This window comes from Pelophylax lessonae (assembly GCF_965119305.1).
Source record: "Pelophylax lessonae genome assembly, chromosome: 3".
NCBI classification, from domain to species: Eukaryota; Metazoa; Chordata; class Amphibia; order Anura; family Ranidae; genus Pelophylax; species Pelophylax lessonae.
Genome location: NC_138770.1, coordinates 53,058,892 through 53,074,770, shown reverse-complemented (window position 1 = coordinate 53,074,770; position 15,879 = coordinate 53,058,892). Strand labels below are relative to the sequence as shown.

General features: G+C 45.5%; 1 protein-coding gene across 3 annotated transcripts in view; it reads right to left on the bottom strand.

The window, feature by feature from the left end:
• Window positions 1-15,879, bottom strand: part of KIF13B (kinesin family member 13B) — a 518,118-nt gene that overhangs the window by 148,778 nt on the left and 353,461 nt on the right. For all 3 annotated transcript variants that reach the window (XM_082248971.1, XM_082248973.1, XM_082248972.1), the window contains one exon: window positions 13,710-13,836. In XM_082248971.1, the coding sequence (XP_082105097.1) occupies window positions 13,710-13,836 (127 nt within the window). The remainder of the gene's footprint in view (window positions 1-13,709; window positions 13,837-15,879) is intronic.

The following is a 15,879-nucleotide window of genomic DNA, read 5'->3' as shown; positions in this document are numbered from 1 at the left end:
GAGAAAGAGAAAAAACACTTTTTCAGAAATAAAATGAAATAAGAAAAGTAGAGAGGCTGAGACCTCAGCCCCAGCAAGGGAAAGCCTGTCTACCCCTTAGCTAGGCAAAAGACAAACTGAGTTGAGAATGCTGCTAGCATGAGGGTATGGTCCAGAGTGACAGCCCCCTGTGGGTGTGTACATGCAAATGCTTTTATGTATGATTTTAACAAAAAACTTTTGCCTAGTTTACACCTATGGATAAGGAAAATACCCATAAGTGAAGACTGTATGAGTGGGCGGCGACTGTCAGAGGACGTAAGAGAAAACATTGCGGCCGAAAAGAGGCATCTGCAGATGCCAGCACATCCACCTTATAAAACGTGGCAAAGGTGTGAACAAATGACCAGGTAATCGTCTTGCAACCTGAACCACAGATGCCTGTATGGCAAAAAGCCCAGGAAGCACTAGGCGCCCAAGTAGAAAGCGCTGAAACAGGGAAAGGCAATACCTGACTGACATCCTATGCAGGAAGAGAGGGAGTGTACCCTCCGGGACTGCCCATAGGCGTAGCAAGAACTTTTTTCTGCTTAGTGTCCTACTCCTATAGTGGGCAGTATTACCCTACTGATATGAATCAGAGAGACCTGCGTCCGTCAAAGAACGATAGAGAAAAATCAATTTGAATGACATCTATAGCTTGAGGAAGAGCATGGTATTGCTTGAAATTGTAAAGTTGGCTTGATCCTCTTTTTGTAAGTATACACATGGATTTTTGGGCATGCGTAAGGATTTGAGCAATTGTGACAAGGGCAAAATTGCAATGGCTAGACAAGGGCTCTCCAAACTTTCTAAACAAAGGGCCAGTTAACTGGCCTTTAGCCATTAGGGGGCCGGACTGTGGCCATCGGGAGTAGAAAATGCTCCAGAGTCAAACATAGAAATAAAGCCATATAGTTATGTAAATAATGCTTCAGGTTTGGTGATCGGTGGGAGTAAAAGAAAAATTGCATATCACCTGTGGCCAGAAGGAGAAATAGGAGTCCCATAATTGATATTGGTGGGAGGAATAGTGCCCCATCATTGGTGTCAGTGGGAGGAACAGTACCCTATCACTGGTATTAGTAGGCTGAAAAGTGCCCCATTCTTGGTGTAAGTGGGAGGAATTATGTCCCACTGTTGCGGTCAGTGGAAAAAATAGTGCCTCATTGTTGATGTCAGTTGGATGAATAGTGTCTAATACCGGTGAGAAAAATAGTCCCACAAGGGCGGGCTAAAGGCAAGCAAAGGGCCGCATCCAGCCCGCAGTTTGGAGTCCACTGGGCTAGATGACTGGGTTGGAGCAACTCCAAAACTGTAGCTCTTGTAGGATGTTTCAAGTCTGCAGTGGTCAGGACCGGCCAAACATGGTCCAAGGAAGGAAAACCGGCGACAGAGTCATAGGCGGCCAAGGCTCATTGATGCATTTTGCGAGCCTATGTACTTCGATCCAATAGAAGAGCTACCGTAGCTCAAATTGCTGAAAAAGTCAATGTTGGTTCTGATAGAAAGGTGTCAGAACAAACAGAGCATCACAGTTTGTTGTGTATGGGACTGCATAGCCACAGACTGGTCAGGGTGCCCATACTGATCCATGTCCAATGCCAAAAGCACCCACAATGGGCATGTGAGCATTAGGACTGGACCACGGAACAATGGAAGATGATGTCTTTGAGGTATTGACCTCCAAATTAGCCAAATATCAATCCAATCAAGCATCTGTGGGATGTGCTGGAAAAAAGTCTGATCCATGGAGGCCCCACCTCGTAATTTACAGGACTTAAAGAATCTGCTAATGATAGCTAGGTGGCAGATACCACAGCATACCTACAGAGGTCTAGTGGAGTCCATACCTCGACAGGTTAGGGCTCTTACACACACAAATACATACATACACAATTACCTAAAGTTTTGGAACGCCTGCACCCCAGTCTTAGTCAGTAGGGTTCAGTATTGACTTGGCCCACCCTTTGCAGCTCTAACAGCTGGCCACAAGGTTTAGGAGTGGGTCTATGGGAATGTTTGACCATTCTTCCAGAAGGGCATTTGTGAGGTCAGGCACTAATGTTGGACAACAAGGCCCGACTCAGTCTCCACTCTAATCCATCCCAATGGTGTTCTATCAGGATAAGGTCAGGACTCAAAAGTGCAGGCCAAGTTGTGCAGGGCAGTCAAGTTCCTCCACCCCAAACTCGCTCATCCATATCTTTATGGACCTTGCTCTGTGCACTGGTGCGCAGTCATGTTGGAACAGGAAGGGGCCATCCCCAAACTGTTCCCACAAAGTTGGGAACATGAAATTGTCCAAAATGTCTTGGTATGCTAACGCCTTAAGAGTTCCCTTCACTTGAATTAAGGGGCCAAACCCCTGAAAAACAACACCACACCATAATCCCCCCTCCACCAAATTATTTGGAACAGTGCACAAAGCAAGGTCCATAAAGACATGAATGAGCGAGTTTGGAAGAACTTGAATGGCCTGGACAGAGCAGAGACTGAAAGCCAGGCCTTCTCATCCACAACAGTTCCTGAACTCACAAATGCGCTTCCGGAAGAATGGTCAAACATTCTCATAGACACACTCCTAAACCTTGTGGACAGCCTTCCCAGAAGAGTTGAAGCTGTTATAGCTGCAAAGGGTGGGCCAACTCAATATTGAACCCTACGGACTAAGTTCATGTGTGTGTAAAGGCAGGCGTCCCAATGCTTGGTTATATATATATATATATATATATATATATATATATATATATATATATATATATACACACACGCACACACAGTATATAAATATATATTTTTTTCATTTATGTATGTAGCGGTTTGGTTGGAAATGTGATTTCATTTCATTCACATTTGCGTAAAAAACAATCTTTTAAAAAGGATACAAATTGCCTTTACGCGCTCCCTGGTCTACACTGCGAGGCTTGCCCGGCCAGAAGAAAACGATTGCTTCTTCAACATCTTTCCCCCTTGTAATTATTATATCCTGCTAATTGATTCGGGATGTCAGCGACGGCTGGTTTATTACTATTAAATTGTGCGTAGCATTACTCACCTCCTCTGTCCTTTCATGTATAATTAATGCCGGGGTTTCGCTGTGGTTTTAATTTGCCGTTTCTTAATGCCTGGAAAATTGCACGGAGCTGCCGGCTGGCTGGAAGGAACCAGGCGTTTAATGCTGGTGGCAAACGTAAACGAGGGCTGCTGTTTTATCGCCGCTTCCTTTTAAGTGAGCGAGCTGGATAATTAACACAGGAGCACCCTAAGTGCACGGCTACTTAAATGTGATTTATCTCCGGGACAAGGTCAGAATTACTTTGATCAAGTGTGAAATATTTTAGGATTGAGATCGCAGCCTCCCCTCCGGTAGCCAGCTGATGTCTTGATGCAGCCAAAGCCACGAACAAAATGCTGACTGATGCTTATATTATATAAACACTTTGTCCCTCCGTTATGAAATGGTACCGGGCTTCAGGTGGAACATGAAGGGGTGAGGTGGACCATCAACTCCGATAGACGGCCACCCTGCTATTAAATGGTACAGGGGCCACAGGAGGAGCATAAATGAGGTGACAAGGTACCACTACCTCCTAAACACTTTGCCACCCTACTATGAAATTGTACCGGGACTTCAGGCAGAACATAAAGAGAGTAATAAGGTACCCCTGAAGATGTCCTTTGCATCAGACAAAACGCGCATAGGGTAAGGCCAGTGGCATATGTAGTACCAAGGGCGTCCGCAGAACTTTTTTAAGGGGGGGGCATCATTTTAAGGTCACCCATGTTCCGCCCCTTTTTAACAATGTCATGAAGGGGAGGGGCTTAGTCATTATACTTATTTCAAGTATTTATTTTTAAAGGGCAAACAGCAGCATATATTTTTAAAGCATTTGTTAACCTAAGAAAAAAAAAAATGTATTGTGTTCCCTTAAAGCATGTTATACAGCACAGTGCTTGTGCTGTGTAATTTGGCCCCCCATATCTCCTAAAATACCTGACTGATTCTGCCTGGCTATGTCCTCTCCTCTGTAAACTGACCACGCTATACCATGGCTGCTGAGCCGTGGTCAGTTTATGTGCCTCCGTCATCCACAGCCCTCCTATCCTCCTCTGTCCTCTCTCCCCCCTCCCTCCCTGCCTGTCTGCTCCTCTGTCAGTGCCCCTCCTGCTGCTGTAGTTTCATTTAAAGTTTCATATCCTGTCTACAGTCTGTTTAATAATCCTGTGTGCCCCTGTATGTGTTTTTTAAAAATAAGCCGTTCTTTACCAGTTTTCAGAGCGCCAATCACCACTCGCCCACCGCTTCTTCCCTCCTCTTCCCTTCCCCTCCTCTTCTACTCCCCACTGACAGCGAGGAATCCTCGGCCTCACCCGCTGCAGGCAGCTGTCAAGCGGAGAGAGCCTACGGGTCACGTGGGCGGTGCTCGGCGCTCTGAAAACTGGTAAAAAACGCCTTATTTTTTTAAAAAACATAGACAGACACAGGGGCACACAGGAATATTAAACAGACCATACAGGGTGGTATAAACCACTTTAAAGGGGAAGTTGAGATTCCAGGGGGGGGGGAATTTGCCCCCCCCCTTGCCCCTAACTGCGGACGCCCATGTGTAGTACACCCGATGTTGATCCCTGGTGTAGTGTGTTTTGCTTGTGTTTCTCTAACATTTGTGAGTATATCTACTTTTAATAAATCATGTGCATATTTAGCATATAGCCGTGGCCAAAAGTTTTGAGAATGGCACAAATATTAGATTTTCACAAAGCCGGCTGCTTCAGTTGTTATGATGCCAATTTGCCAATATACGCCAGAATGTTATGAACAGTGATCAAATGATCTGCAATTATTTGTAAAGTCCTTCTTTGCCGTGAAAATTAACTTAATCCCAAAAAAAAAAAAAAAACATTTCCACTGCATTTGTGAAGGCGGCTTCAGGGCGCCCAAGAAAGTCCAGCAAGCGCCAGAACCCTCTTTTTTTTTTTTTTAAGCCCGTGGTGTGTGAACACACTCAAAAGACTTACACCAGGTGCATAAAAAGTGCACACACGCAAACGTGAGAAACACAAAAACTGCACAGGGTGTGCGAAATGGTCTGGCCTCCGAAGAGGTTGGACCCTGACCTTGATCCCCCGGGGCGCAAGACTCCTGACAGGGACTGAGGTACTTCCAAATGGTTTGCCTGGCCGAGACCTGGCAAACCCCGTTCTCTAGGGGGACTGCCGAAACAGCCCTCCCCAAGTACTAGGTGGGGCTCCCCCGAAGGGAGACCCCATGAGAGAGGGCGAACTAAGCCAAAAGGCCATGTCCACCCCCTCCCAAGACGTTCAAGGTAGGCCCGAAGACCCACACCGTACTTGTCGTGCAGGAAAAGAAGAGTGATAGTGAAGTGACACACGCCAAATAAAACACACACAAACAAAAAGGTGGGGGAAGGGAAGTGGAGAAAGTGCTAGGTGCCGATGTGAAGTACAAAGGCAGGCCTTTCGGCCGGAATAAAAAATTCCCCTGGTCTAAGCCAAAAGGCCTGTCCCAAGAGGCAGGTGCAGAAAAAGTGTGTGGTGCAGTGACCAAGGTGCCGAAAAACTCAAGGCGAGCTGCCCCTCACCAGTGAGAATTAAGGCACCCCTGGGCTGCCACCCCAGAGGCACATACACTACGGGCTTTTCCGGTCTCGGCCCCTGGCCAGACCAAATGTAGCCCTTGCCTACCAGGAGGTTTGGAACATGTACAGCTTAGGGAGAGCCTGCCTACAACTGGGGACAAGCCTTTTGCAAGGCCAGATTCAACCCAGGAGGAAAGGCCCGCCCACCGCCATCCACATTCCTCACCAATTACATCCAGGAGCAATACTAACCGTCCTTTCCCAGCTTTCTTGCTCCCTTCAAACTGATAGGATCGGACCCATTCAAATCAGAAGGCAATGGACCCATCCGGCTTTCTCTGATGTGGCTTACTTCCCAGTCCCCCGGTTGTTCCGGAGCGCCCTGGTTCATTTCGGCCCCCACCGATGCTAACCATCAGGTTCCATACCAACTGATAAGAACAGATACTACACTTGATCTTAGCCAAAAGGCCGAGAACCCTCTCCTACAGTTGATTCAGCTGTGGGATTGGGGTGCCACCAGTGCAGAGCTTGCTCAGGAATGGCAGCAGGCAGGTGTGAGGGCATCTGCACTCACAGTGAAGAGAAGACATTTGGTGGATGGTCTGGTGTCAAGAAGGGCAGCAAAGGAGCCACTTCTCTGAAGAAAAAACACCCGGGACAGACTGATCTTCTAAAAACAAATACAGAGGCACATCTAAATGCAGACTGTAAAAACACTTTTTAATAACAAATAGCAAGCTTGATAAAAACTCACATTTTACATGAGTATGGAAAGCCTTGGTCAATTGATGAGGAGTCCCTCCACGGCGTCCTGTGCAGTGGGACATGGGGCCTTTAGGGCCTTTAGCTGGTGCAGCAACCGTCTCCCCCCTGTTTAAATATTTCCTGGGATTCGAGGAGGAAAGATGGAGACTGGACAGAAAAAAGGGCTGGAACGCAGCGTGGACCGCAAATCCTGCGCCAGTGACATCATCCATTCGCGACGCGTTTAGGAACATGCGCCGTGAAGACAGTAACTCTACAGCGTGCTGCTCCTTCAAGCTGGATCAGACTGATCTTCTGCAAAAGATATAGGGATTGGACTGCTAAGGACTGGTGTAAAGTAGTTTACTCTGATGAATCCCCTTTCCAATTGTTTGGGGCATCCAGAAAAAACCTTGTCCAGAGAAGAAAAGGTGAGTGCGACCATCAGTCCTGCCAACAGTAAAGCATCCTGAGACCATTTATGTGTGGGATTGCTTCTCAGCCAAGGGAGTGGGCTCACTCACAATTTTGCCTAAGAACACAACCAATAAATAAAAAATGGTACAAAAAAATCCTCCAAGAGCAACTTCTCCCAACCATCCAAGAACAGTTTGGTGAGGAACAATGCCTTTTCCAGCATGATGGAGCACCTTACCATATGGCAAAAATGATAACTAAGTGGCTTGGGGAACAAAACATCAAAAATGTTGGGTATTTGGCCAGGAAACACCCCAGACCTTAATCCCATTGAGAACTTGTGGTCAATCCTCAATCCTCAAGAGGTGAGTCTACAAAAAAACCTCCACAAATTCTGACAAACACCAAGCATTGATTATGCAAGAATGGGCTTCCACCAGTCAGGATGTGGCCCAGAAGTTGATTGACCGCGTGCCAGGGCGAAATTGCAGAGGTCTTGAAAAAGAAGGGTCAACACTGCAAATATTGACTTTTTGCGAAAACTTAAATGTAATGGTCAAAAAAAGTCTGACACCTATTAAATACTTGTAATTATACTTCGGCATACCATTGTATTATCTGGCAAAAAGATCTAAAAACACTGAAGCAGCAGACTTGTAAAAATTTATAATTTGTGTCATTCTCAAAACTTCTGGTCACAGCTGTACAGGTGTTGGTTTTGGATAACCAGTGAAGGACTGAGGAAGCGATGGAGTCAGTGGTATCCTGAGTGGTGGCCCCCCAATTGGATGTTTTCTGCGCTGTTGATCTCTTATCATCTGGAGATCATTACTGTTTGGTAACGGAATTAACACTTGTCTGTGAGGTGGTTTGGGATTCTTACATGTGGACTTTTAATATTTGCAAGATTTCACATTTGGACTTTTATATATTTTTCTTTGAAGATCTTTGAACGTGAATTATATGTTGTTATAAGACTGCTATTTTATCCTTTTTTGATGCACATGGTTTATTATGGTTTAATGAGTTAACATTATTTTTTCACACAAATTTTGTATTGATCACTACAGATATATTGGTTTTGCGCCCCTTTACAGTAGTTAATAAGGTACCACTGACTCCTATATATTGTCACCCTGCTATTAAATGGTACTGGGGCTTCAGGCAGAACATAAGGAGGGTAATAAGGTACCACTGACTCCTATACGCATTGTCACCCACCTAGTAAATGGTACGGGGCTTCGGCAAACATAAGTAAAAAGATACCACTGACTCCTATACACTTTTCAACCCTCTTACTGTTTAATGGTACCAGGGCATCAGGTGAAACATAAAGAGGGCAATAAGGTACCACTGACTCCTATACACTTTGTCACCTTCCAATCAAGTGGTATTGGGGGTTCAGGTGGAACATAAAGAGGGTAATAAGGTACCACTGACTCCTATACACTTTGTCACCTTCCTATCAAATGGTATCAGAGCTTCAGGTGGAACATAAAGAGGGTAATAAGGTACCACTGACTCCTATACACATTGTCACCCACCTAGTAAATGGTACGGGGCTTCAGGCAAACATAGGTAAAAAGATACCACTGACTCCTATACACTTTTCAACCCTCCTACTATTTAATGGTACCAGGGCATCAGGTGGAACATAAAGAGGGCAATAAGGTACCACTGACTCCTATACACTTTAACACAATCCTTAATAAATGGTATGGGGGCTTCAGGCAGAACATAAAGAGGGTAATAAGGTACCACTGGCTCCTATACACCTTTTTGTCACTCTCCTTTCAAATGGTACTGGGCCTTCAGGCGAAAAATAAAGAGGGTAATAAGGTACCATTGACTCCTATACACTTTGTCACCCTGCTATTAAATGATACCAGGCTTCAGGCGGAGACCCTATTACACAAACTGATCCTGACCCTCAAGACACATCAGAGAAAGCTGGTGGGATTTGTGCTCCTGGTGGCTCGGCAAAAGTTAGCCAGGGCCTAAAAAAAAAAAAAAAAAAAAAAAAAAAAAAAAAGTTCCTCGATTTTGCCAGGGTCCAACAAAGGTTAATGGGGACCATGCTCCACGAGAAGATCATTTCCTTTCTCGAAGACTCCCATGCCAAATTCCTGAAAGTTTGGGACCTCTGGATATCTTATAACACTGACCTGAAAATATGCTGAACCCTACTCTCACAGTAGCCCTTTAGCCCTCAAACCGCTGGCCCATGTGGAACCACTTACACTACCTCCCCTCTCTTCCCCCTTCTTCCCGGTTCTCTCTGCCTACCCCAGGCAAGAAACTTCTCTCTCCCCCATCGTCTATTTCCCTCGCTTCCTTTGATTCTCTTTGACAACTCTTGCTTTTCTCCGCTTCCTGCTTCCCATTTTAATGCCTCTGTCACGGACCATTTAGCACTTCCCCCATCCCCACTCTTGAAGAGATGCCTGCACTTGATACCATGGAGCATTCCTTATTGGCATCATCTGTTCCTTTCAATTTCGTGCTAGTCATGGAACCTTCAGCATGTTACAACTTACGATGCCTATTTTCTGCATACATCCCACATTAGTATACTCTGGTATATTTCTTAAAAGGTACTACCTCTCTATACAATGCTGTTTTCTATGGCATTATTGTGCTTCTTCATATTTTGTTTTAAAAAACTTCAAAAAAACTAAAAAAATCTTTGTGAAACAGGTGAAACATAAAAAGGGTAATAAGGAACCACTGATTCCTGCTATTAAATAGTGTCGGGGCCACAGGTGGGACATACAGAGGGTGACAAGGAACCATTAGCTCCAATACACTTTCTCACCTTGCTATTTAAAAGTACTGGGGCCACAAGTTGGACAAGGATGTTAATAAGGAACCACTGTCCCCCTATACTCTCTCACACACTGCTATCAAATGGTACGGGGCCACAATTGGAACATAAAGGGGATGACAAGGAACCACTGACTCTTTTACACTTTGTCATCCTGCTATTAAATAGTACTGGGCTTCAGTTGGAACATTAAAAGGGTAATAAGGAACCACATACTCCCAATATACTTTGTCATTCTGCTAATAAATGTTATTTGGCCACAGGTGCGACATAAAGGGTGACAAGGAACTATGCGCTCCAATACATATTTTCACCCGTTAATAAATGGTACAAGGGCCACAAGTAGAACATAAAAAGAATAAGGAGGAACCATTAAATCTGTCACTCTGCTATTAAAAATGATATCAGGACCACAAGTGGGACATAAAAGGGGTGACAAGAGTCGTCGCACTGGGGGCGGTTTGATGGAGGCTGATGCCCCCCGCGGTATGCTTCAGCCTGGGGCTCCCTCGGGATTGCTATTGCACCCCCTGGGACCCACGGACATCTGTGGCTGACCAGGACGCGTAATGCCCGGCAGGCCGCCCTCTTATCTGTTCTGCTGCATGATGGTTTGCACTATGGTATGTTGACGCACACTACTGTTTTCCACATATGTTCTGTACTGTATTGCACTTTTCTGCCCCCTAAGGCGAGGCAAAGTTGGGCTGCCTCCCTTACCCTGTAATTTTGTTGTTGATGTCTCATTTTTGTCTGTTCTCTTGTACACTAAATAAAGATTCATTAAAAAAAAAAAAAAAGGGGTGACAAGAAACCATTGGCTCCAATACACTTTGTCACCTTGCTATTAAAAATGGTACCAGGGCCACAGGTGGAACATAAAGAGGGGGACTAAGGAACTACTGACACCTGTATACTTTGTCACCCTGCAAATAAATGGTATTGGGGCTTCAGGTGGAACATAAATAGGGTAATAAGACTCCTTTATAAACTTTGTCGCCACTGACTCCTATAAACTTTGTCGCCATGCTATTAAATGGTAAGGAGGGCCACAGGAGAGACAAAGGGGGCGACAAGGAACCATTGACTCCAATACACTTGATCACCTTGCTAATAAATGGTACAGGGCTACAGGTGGAAACGCGGACTCCTATAAACTTTGTCTTCTTGCTATTTAATGGTACCTGGACCTCAGGTTGAACATAAAGGGGTTGACACGGAACCACTGACTCCTATACACTTTGCCATCCTGCTATTAAATGGTACCTGGACTTCAGATGGAACATAAAGTGGGTGACAAGGTACCACTAACCCTTGATCATCCTACCAGCTTCTCAGTCCAGTATACAAGGTGGTGAACAGAAAACAGCCATTGGAGTTCAATACAGGGCAGCTTCATGCAATGCTCTCAGGAAAATCAACTGGGAAACTCAAAACTTGGTTTCTGTCCTTAGAGAAATATGGGTATAAAAGTCTTGTTAAAAAAAAGTCTAATGAGAGTGCCAAACGAATAGTTTGAAAGTCTACATACTTTTAATATTGGTTCACAAATGACAGGACAGAACTTCCATTGCATTTCAAAGAGCTCATAGAACTTCGCCCTTCTTCAGGGTTACAAGGCAGATTTGAATACATACAGCTGCAAGAAAAAGTATGTGAACCCTTTGGAATGATATGGATCTGCACAAATTGGTCATAAAATGTGATCTGATCATCATCTCACAACAATAGACAATCACAGTCTGCTTAAACTAATAACAAACAAAGAATGAAATGCTGCCATGTTTTTATTGAACACACCATGTAAACATTCACAGTGCAGGTGAAAAAAGTATGTGAACCTTTGGATTTAATAATTAGTTGAACCTCCTTTGGCAGCAATAACTTCAACAAAACGTTTCCTGTAGTTGCAGATCAGATGTGCACAATGGTCAGGAGTAATTCTTGACCATTCCTCTTTACAGAACTGTTTCAGTTCAGCAATATTCTTGGGATGTCTGGTGTGAATCTCTTTCTTGAGGTCATGCCACAGCATCTCAATCGGGTTGAGGTCAGGACTCCTACTGGGCCACTTCAGAAGGCGTATTTTCTTCTGTTTAAGCCATTCTGTTGAATTACTTCTATGCTTTGGGTCATTGTCCTGTTGCAACACGCATCTTCTGTTGAGCTTCAGCTGGTAGGCAGATGGCCTTAAGTTCTCCTGAAAAATGTCTTGATAAACCTGGGAATTCATTTTTCCTTCGATGATAGCAATCTGTCCAGGCCCTGACGCAGCAAAGCAGCCCCGAACCATGATGCCCCCACCACCATACATTCACAGTTGGGATGAGGTTTTGATGTTGGTGTGCTGTGTCTCTTTTTCGCCACACATAGTGTTGTGGGTTTCTTCCAAACAACTCAACTTTGGTTTCATCTGTCCACAGAATATTTTGCCAGTACTGCTGTGGAACATCCAGGTGCTCTTGTGCAAACTGTAAATGTGCAGCAATGTTTTGTTTGGACAGCAGTGGCTTCCTCTGTGGTATCCTCCCATGAAATCAATTCTTGTTTAGTGTTTTACGTATTGTAGATTCGCTAACAGGGATGTAAGCATTTGCCATTGACTTTTGTAAGTCTTTAGCGGACACTCTAGGATTCTTCTTCACCTCATTGAGCAGTCTGCGCTGTGCTCTTGCAGTCATCTTTACAGGACGGCCACTCCTAGGGAGAGTAGCAGCAGTGCTGAACTTTCTCCATCATAGACAATTTGTCTTACCGTGGAGTGATGAACAGCAAGGCTTTTAACTGTTAACACTTCCCCGTGTTAAACTTCCCCATGCAGACTGGAAGCTCAGGGAAGCAATACTAAGAGCAGGAGCCAGCAGAACTGAAAGTTCTAAACTGAAAGTGCTGGGGTAAAAATTTTACCAAACAGACTACTGGGAACGTTTATTGGATTGTGCTGAAAGCCAAACTCCATGATTAATGTCCTTTAAATAGTTAATTTGGGCTAAGCTGGCCCAAATGAACTATTTAGTACACCAACAGGTGCGCTTGCTGGGTGCACTGTATTAACTGTATGTAGCCTCAGTCAGTGGCTGACTGGCAACTTTTGGCACAGGGGGCAAGTGCAAACCAAAGACCCATGGTGCAGCAACTCGGCCCCCCTCCCACTCTCCCTCTTCCCAGCCTCCTCCTTAACCCCATTGCATGCTGAAGCTCCGCTCCAGGTACTCTCTACTCACCAGCCAAATCTGGGTTCCCGACCTGGCCAGCGGTTGGGGAAGGCTGGGAAAGCTCGGTCGGGGCTGGCCAGGGGAGGAGAGTCTCCAGTGGGGAATGGACCCAGCCTCTGCTCAGACACAGTTTACACCATCCAAGCCAATTTCCCCCTAGCCCAGTCCCCCTCAGCTCCATACAGTGAATAGAGCTGTGTTTCAGCAGTGTGACAAGAACTTCCTGTCCCACTCACAGAAAAAAATTTAGTCTGGCTGAGTGCTGTGGTTTTGTTTGTATACTATGAATGAATACAAACCTTCCTCTGATTGGCTGAGGCAGAGAGACAAAAGAATGACATCGCAAAAGAAGAAGCAGGCAGGAGGGGGAGCCACCCAGGGCGTTGCCCCCTCACTCCACGTACCATTCAGAAAAGTGGATAACTGGCTAGCAACCAGTGGGCTGCACCTCCATGTCTGCTCTGACAGCTACTGCTGTCACACTGTGCTTAGCATGCCCGCTCCATCCCATCTGCTCACAATTGACATGAAAAATGCACCTAGCATGCGCAACTTCCTTCCAGCTGTTAGAAAGCAAGCAATTGGCTATGCATGTGCAGTACACACTCCATGCCAATGATGGGTAGTCAGAGTAAGGGGGCAGAGAAGGGGCACAGGATGCTACAAAGCATGCATTAGGAGCGGGGGATGGGAGCTCAGTTTCCCATCCTTGCCCTGGGTACTGATGGAACCTGTCCTGGTACTGCATGGAAGTCATATTGAAAGAAATGTAAACTAGCCTGTCAGAGAACTGGTAACATGACAGAAGGATGAAGACTGCAGATGCAGTATAAGACAACAGTACCAAAACATATTACCCCCCCCCCCCCCCCCCCCCGTGCTCACCAATTTGCTGGAGATCCAGGAATCCCACTTCCAGCTGAAGGGACGAGGACGGAGTTCCTCTCTTCGGTCAGAGTAAGTCTCATCTCCAAGAGCTGCGCTTCTCGATCTGCATCATCTTCCGTCTTATCTGCAGACAACAGCACAAGTCTTCCTATAGTTAAAGTGTTATTAAACCTTAGATTTAATACATGATGATGTATAGCAGCAAACAAATGCGCTTGCAATGATTATCTTTTGTTTGAGGCCTGGTAATTTCTTATAATGTGCCTTGGAAATGTAAAGAATTCCAGGTATGGATATTAATATATAGTTACATTATCGCGGCTTAGACCAATGTAACTACGTGCAATATAAACCATACCTGTGGGATCCCTCTAGAACAGGGTTTCCCAACCAGGGTTCCTCCAGAGGTTGCCAGGGGTTCCTTGAGTAATGAGCAATTTCTGCCTCTCAGATAAGTTCCCAATTACTCCATTGATCTTTTTAAAGAGGAAGTAAACCCTCCTCAGGAAGTTGTACCTATAGGTAAGCCTATGATAAGGCTTACCTATAGGTACTGTAAATATCTCCTAAACATGTACGGTTTAGGAGATATTTACCTTTAATGCAGCCAGTGACGTCACTGGCGCATGCGCTCTGAAGGAACGGCTGATCGTGCCGTTCCTTCAGAGCCCTGTGCCGTGACCGTTGGCTCCCATGCGCGTGCGCAGGAGTGACGTCACCGCGGCTCCGGCCAATCAGATGGCCGGATGCCGCGATCCCGGAAGACGGGCGACTGAACATGTCGCTCGTCATACAGGTAAGAGAGCAGCACGGCGGGGGCTCGTTCTAAGGTAAGTATTTCATAATGAGCTAGTATGCGATGCATACTAGCTCATTATGTCTTTCTCTTGCAGGTTGTAAAAGAAAAAAAAAAATTTTTAACGAGTTTACAACCTCTTTAACTATCTGTAATGGGATAATTCTTCCCAATGATGACAAGAGTAAGGAGCATTTTTCCCACTGACCATCCCACTAATGTGTCATAAGGTGTAGATATAGTCATTTATAGCAGGGGTTCTGCAAATCGGAAAGTTATTTCAAGGGTTCCTCTGTGTTGAAAAGGTTTGTGACAGGCTGCTCTAGAAGCTTAAAATTTCTGTATAGGCATCTTTATTACTGCAATCTCCACTAGCTTCCAAATCTCACTCTGAGCAGCCGTCTTACTGCATTCTGAACACAGGCGGTCGGCCACTTGGCATAGGTGCCATTCAGGAGAACGCTTTGCATTTTCTCAATGAATGCAATGCATTCTGTGATTGGACGAGATAGAGAGGCGTGCCTCATTCTGTGCAGCTACATATATTTACTGCTTTTTTTTTGCTCTAGCACAGCGCTGTCACTGGAGTTACGATGGTAAGCTGGTAGGATGGGTTCCCAATTTACAATATCACTGTGATGACCAAAAACAATGATCACATGGTCAGGTAGCACATGAAACGCCTCCCCTGGGTTCAAACGTTAAAGTGGTTGTAAAGGCAGAAAGTTTTTTACTTTAAAAGACAAGTTAAAATATTCAGGTTGTAAAATTATTTGCACCCGCCCCCCCCCACTCTCCCCTGATCTGACAGCTAGCAGGGGATCTTCTCCCCCGGCTAGCTGTCACAATCTTAAAAAAAAATAAAAAAATAAAAAAAGACGTGACCGTGTGGGGCGCTGTGTGCCCGGCCGCGTCATCCATTCACAGTGTTCTGTGATTGGGAAAACTACAAGGTTCAGCAGGCTGTCGGCTTGTAGCTCTCAAAAAACTACTACGCCACTGTTGAGTGCATCAGCAGTTCATTGAACTTCCTGTCTCAAGTGTATCTGCTTGACGCCCCTCTCCCATACTTACCTGAGCCTGATCCCGATCCAGCGTCGTGCCCAAGAGCAGAGGCTCTTTCAGCTCTCTTCCTGTCAGAGGCAGCAGCTGCCAGTGAGGAATGAGTGGGGGGCAGGACTGAGTCCATTGACACACAGAGCGGCGCTTGGGAGCGAGCCCGCCCAAGATCCCCCATAGGAAGCAGCTTGCTATGGTGGCACTCGGCAGGGGTGAGGTGGGATGAACAATGAGCGCTGACATGGGGCTGAGAAGAGAGGCGGGGCTGCTCTGTGCAAAACCATTACCCACCAACGCATTGCCATGGTCTCC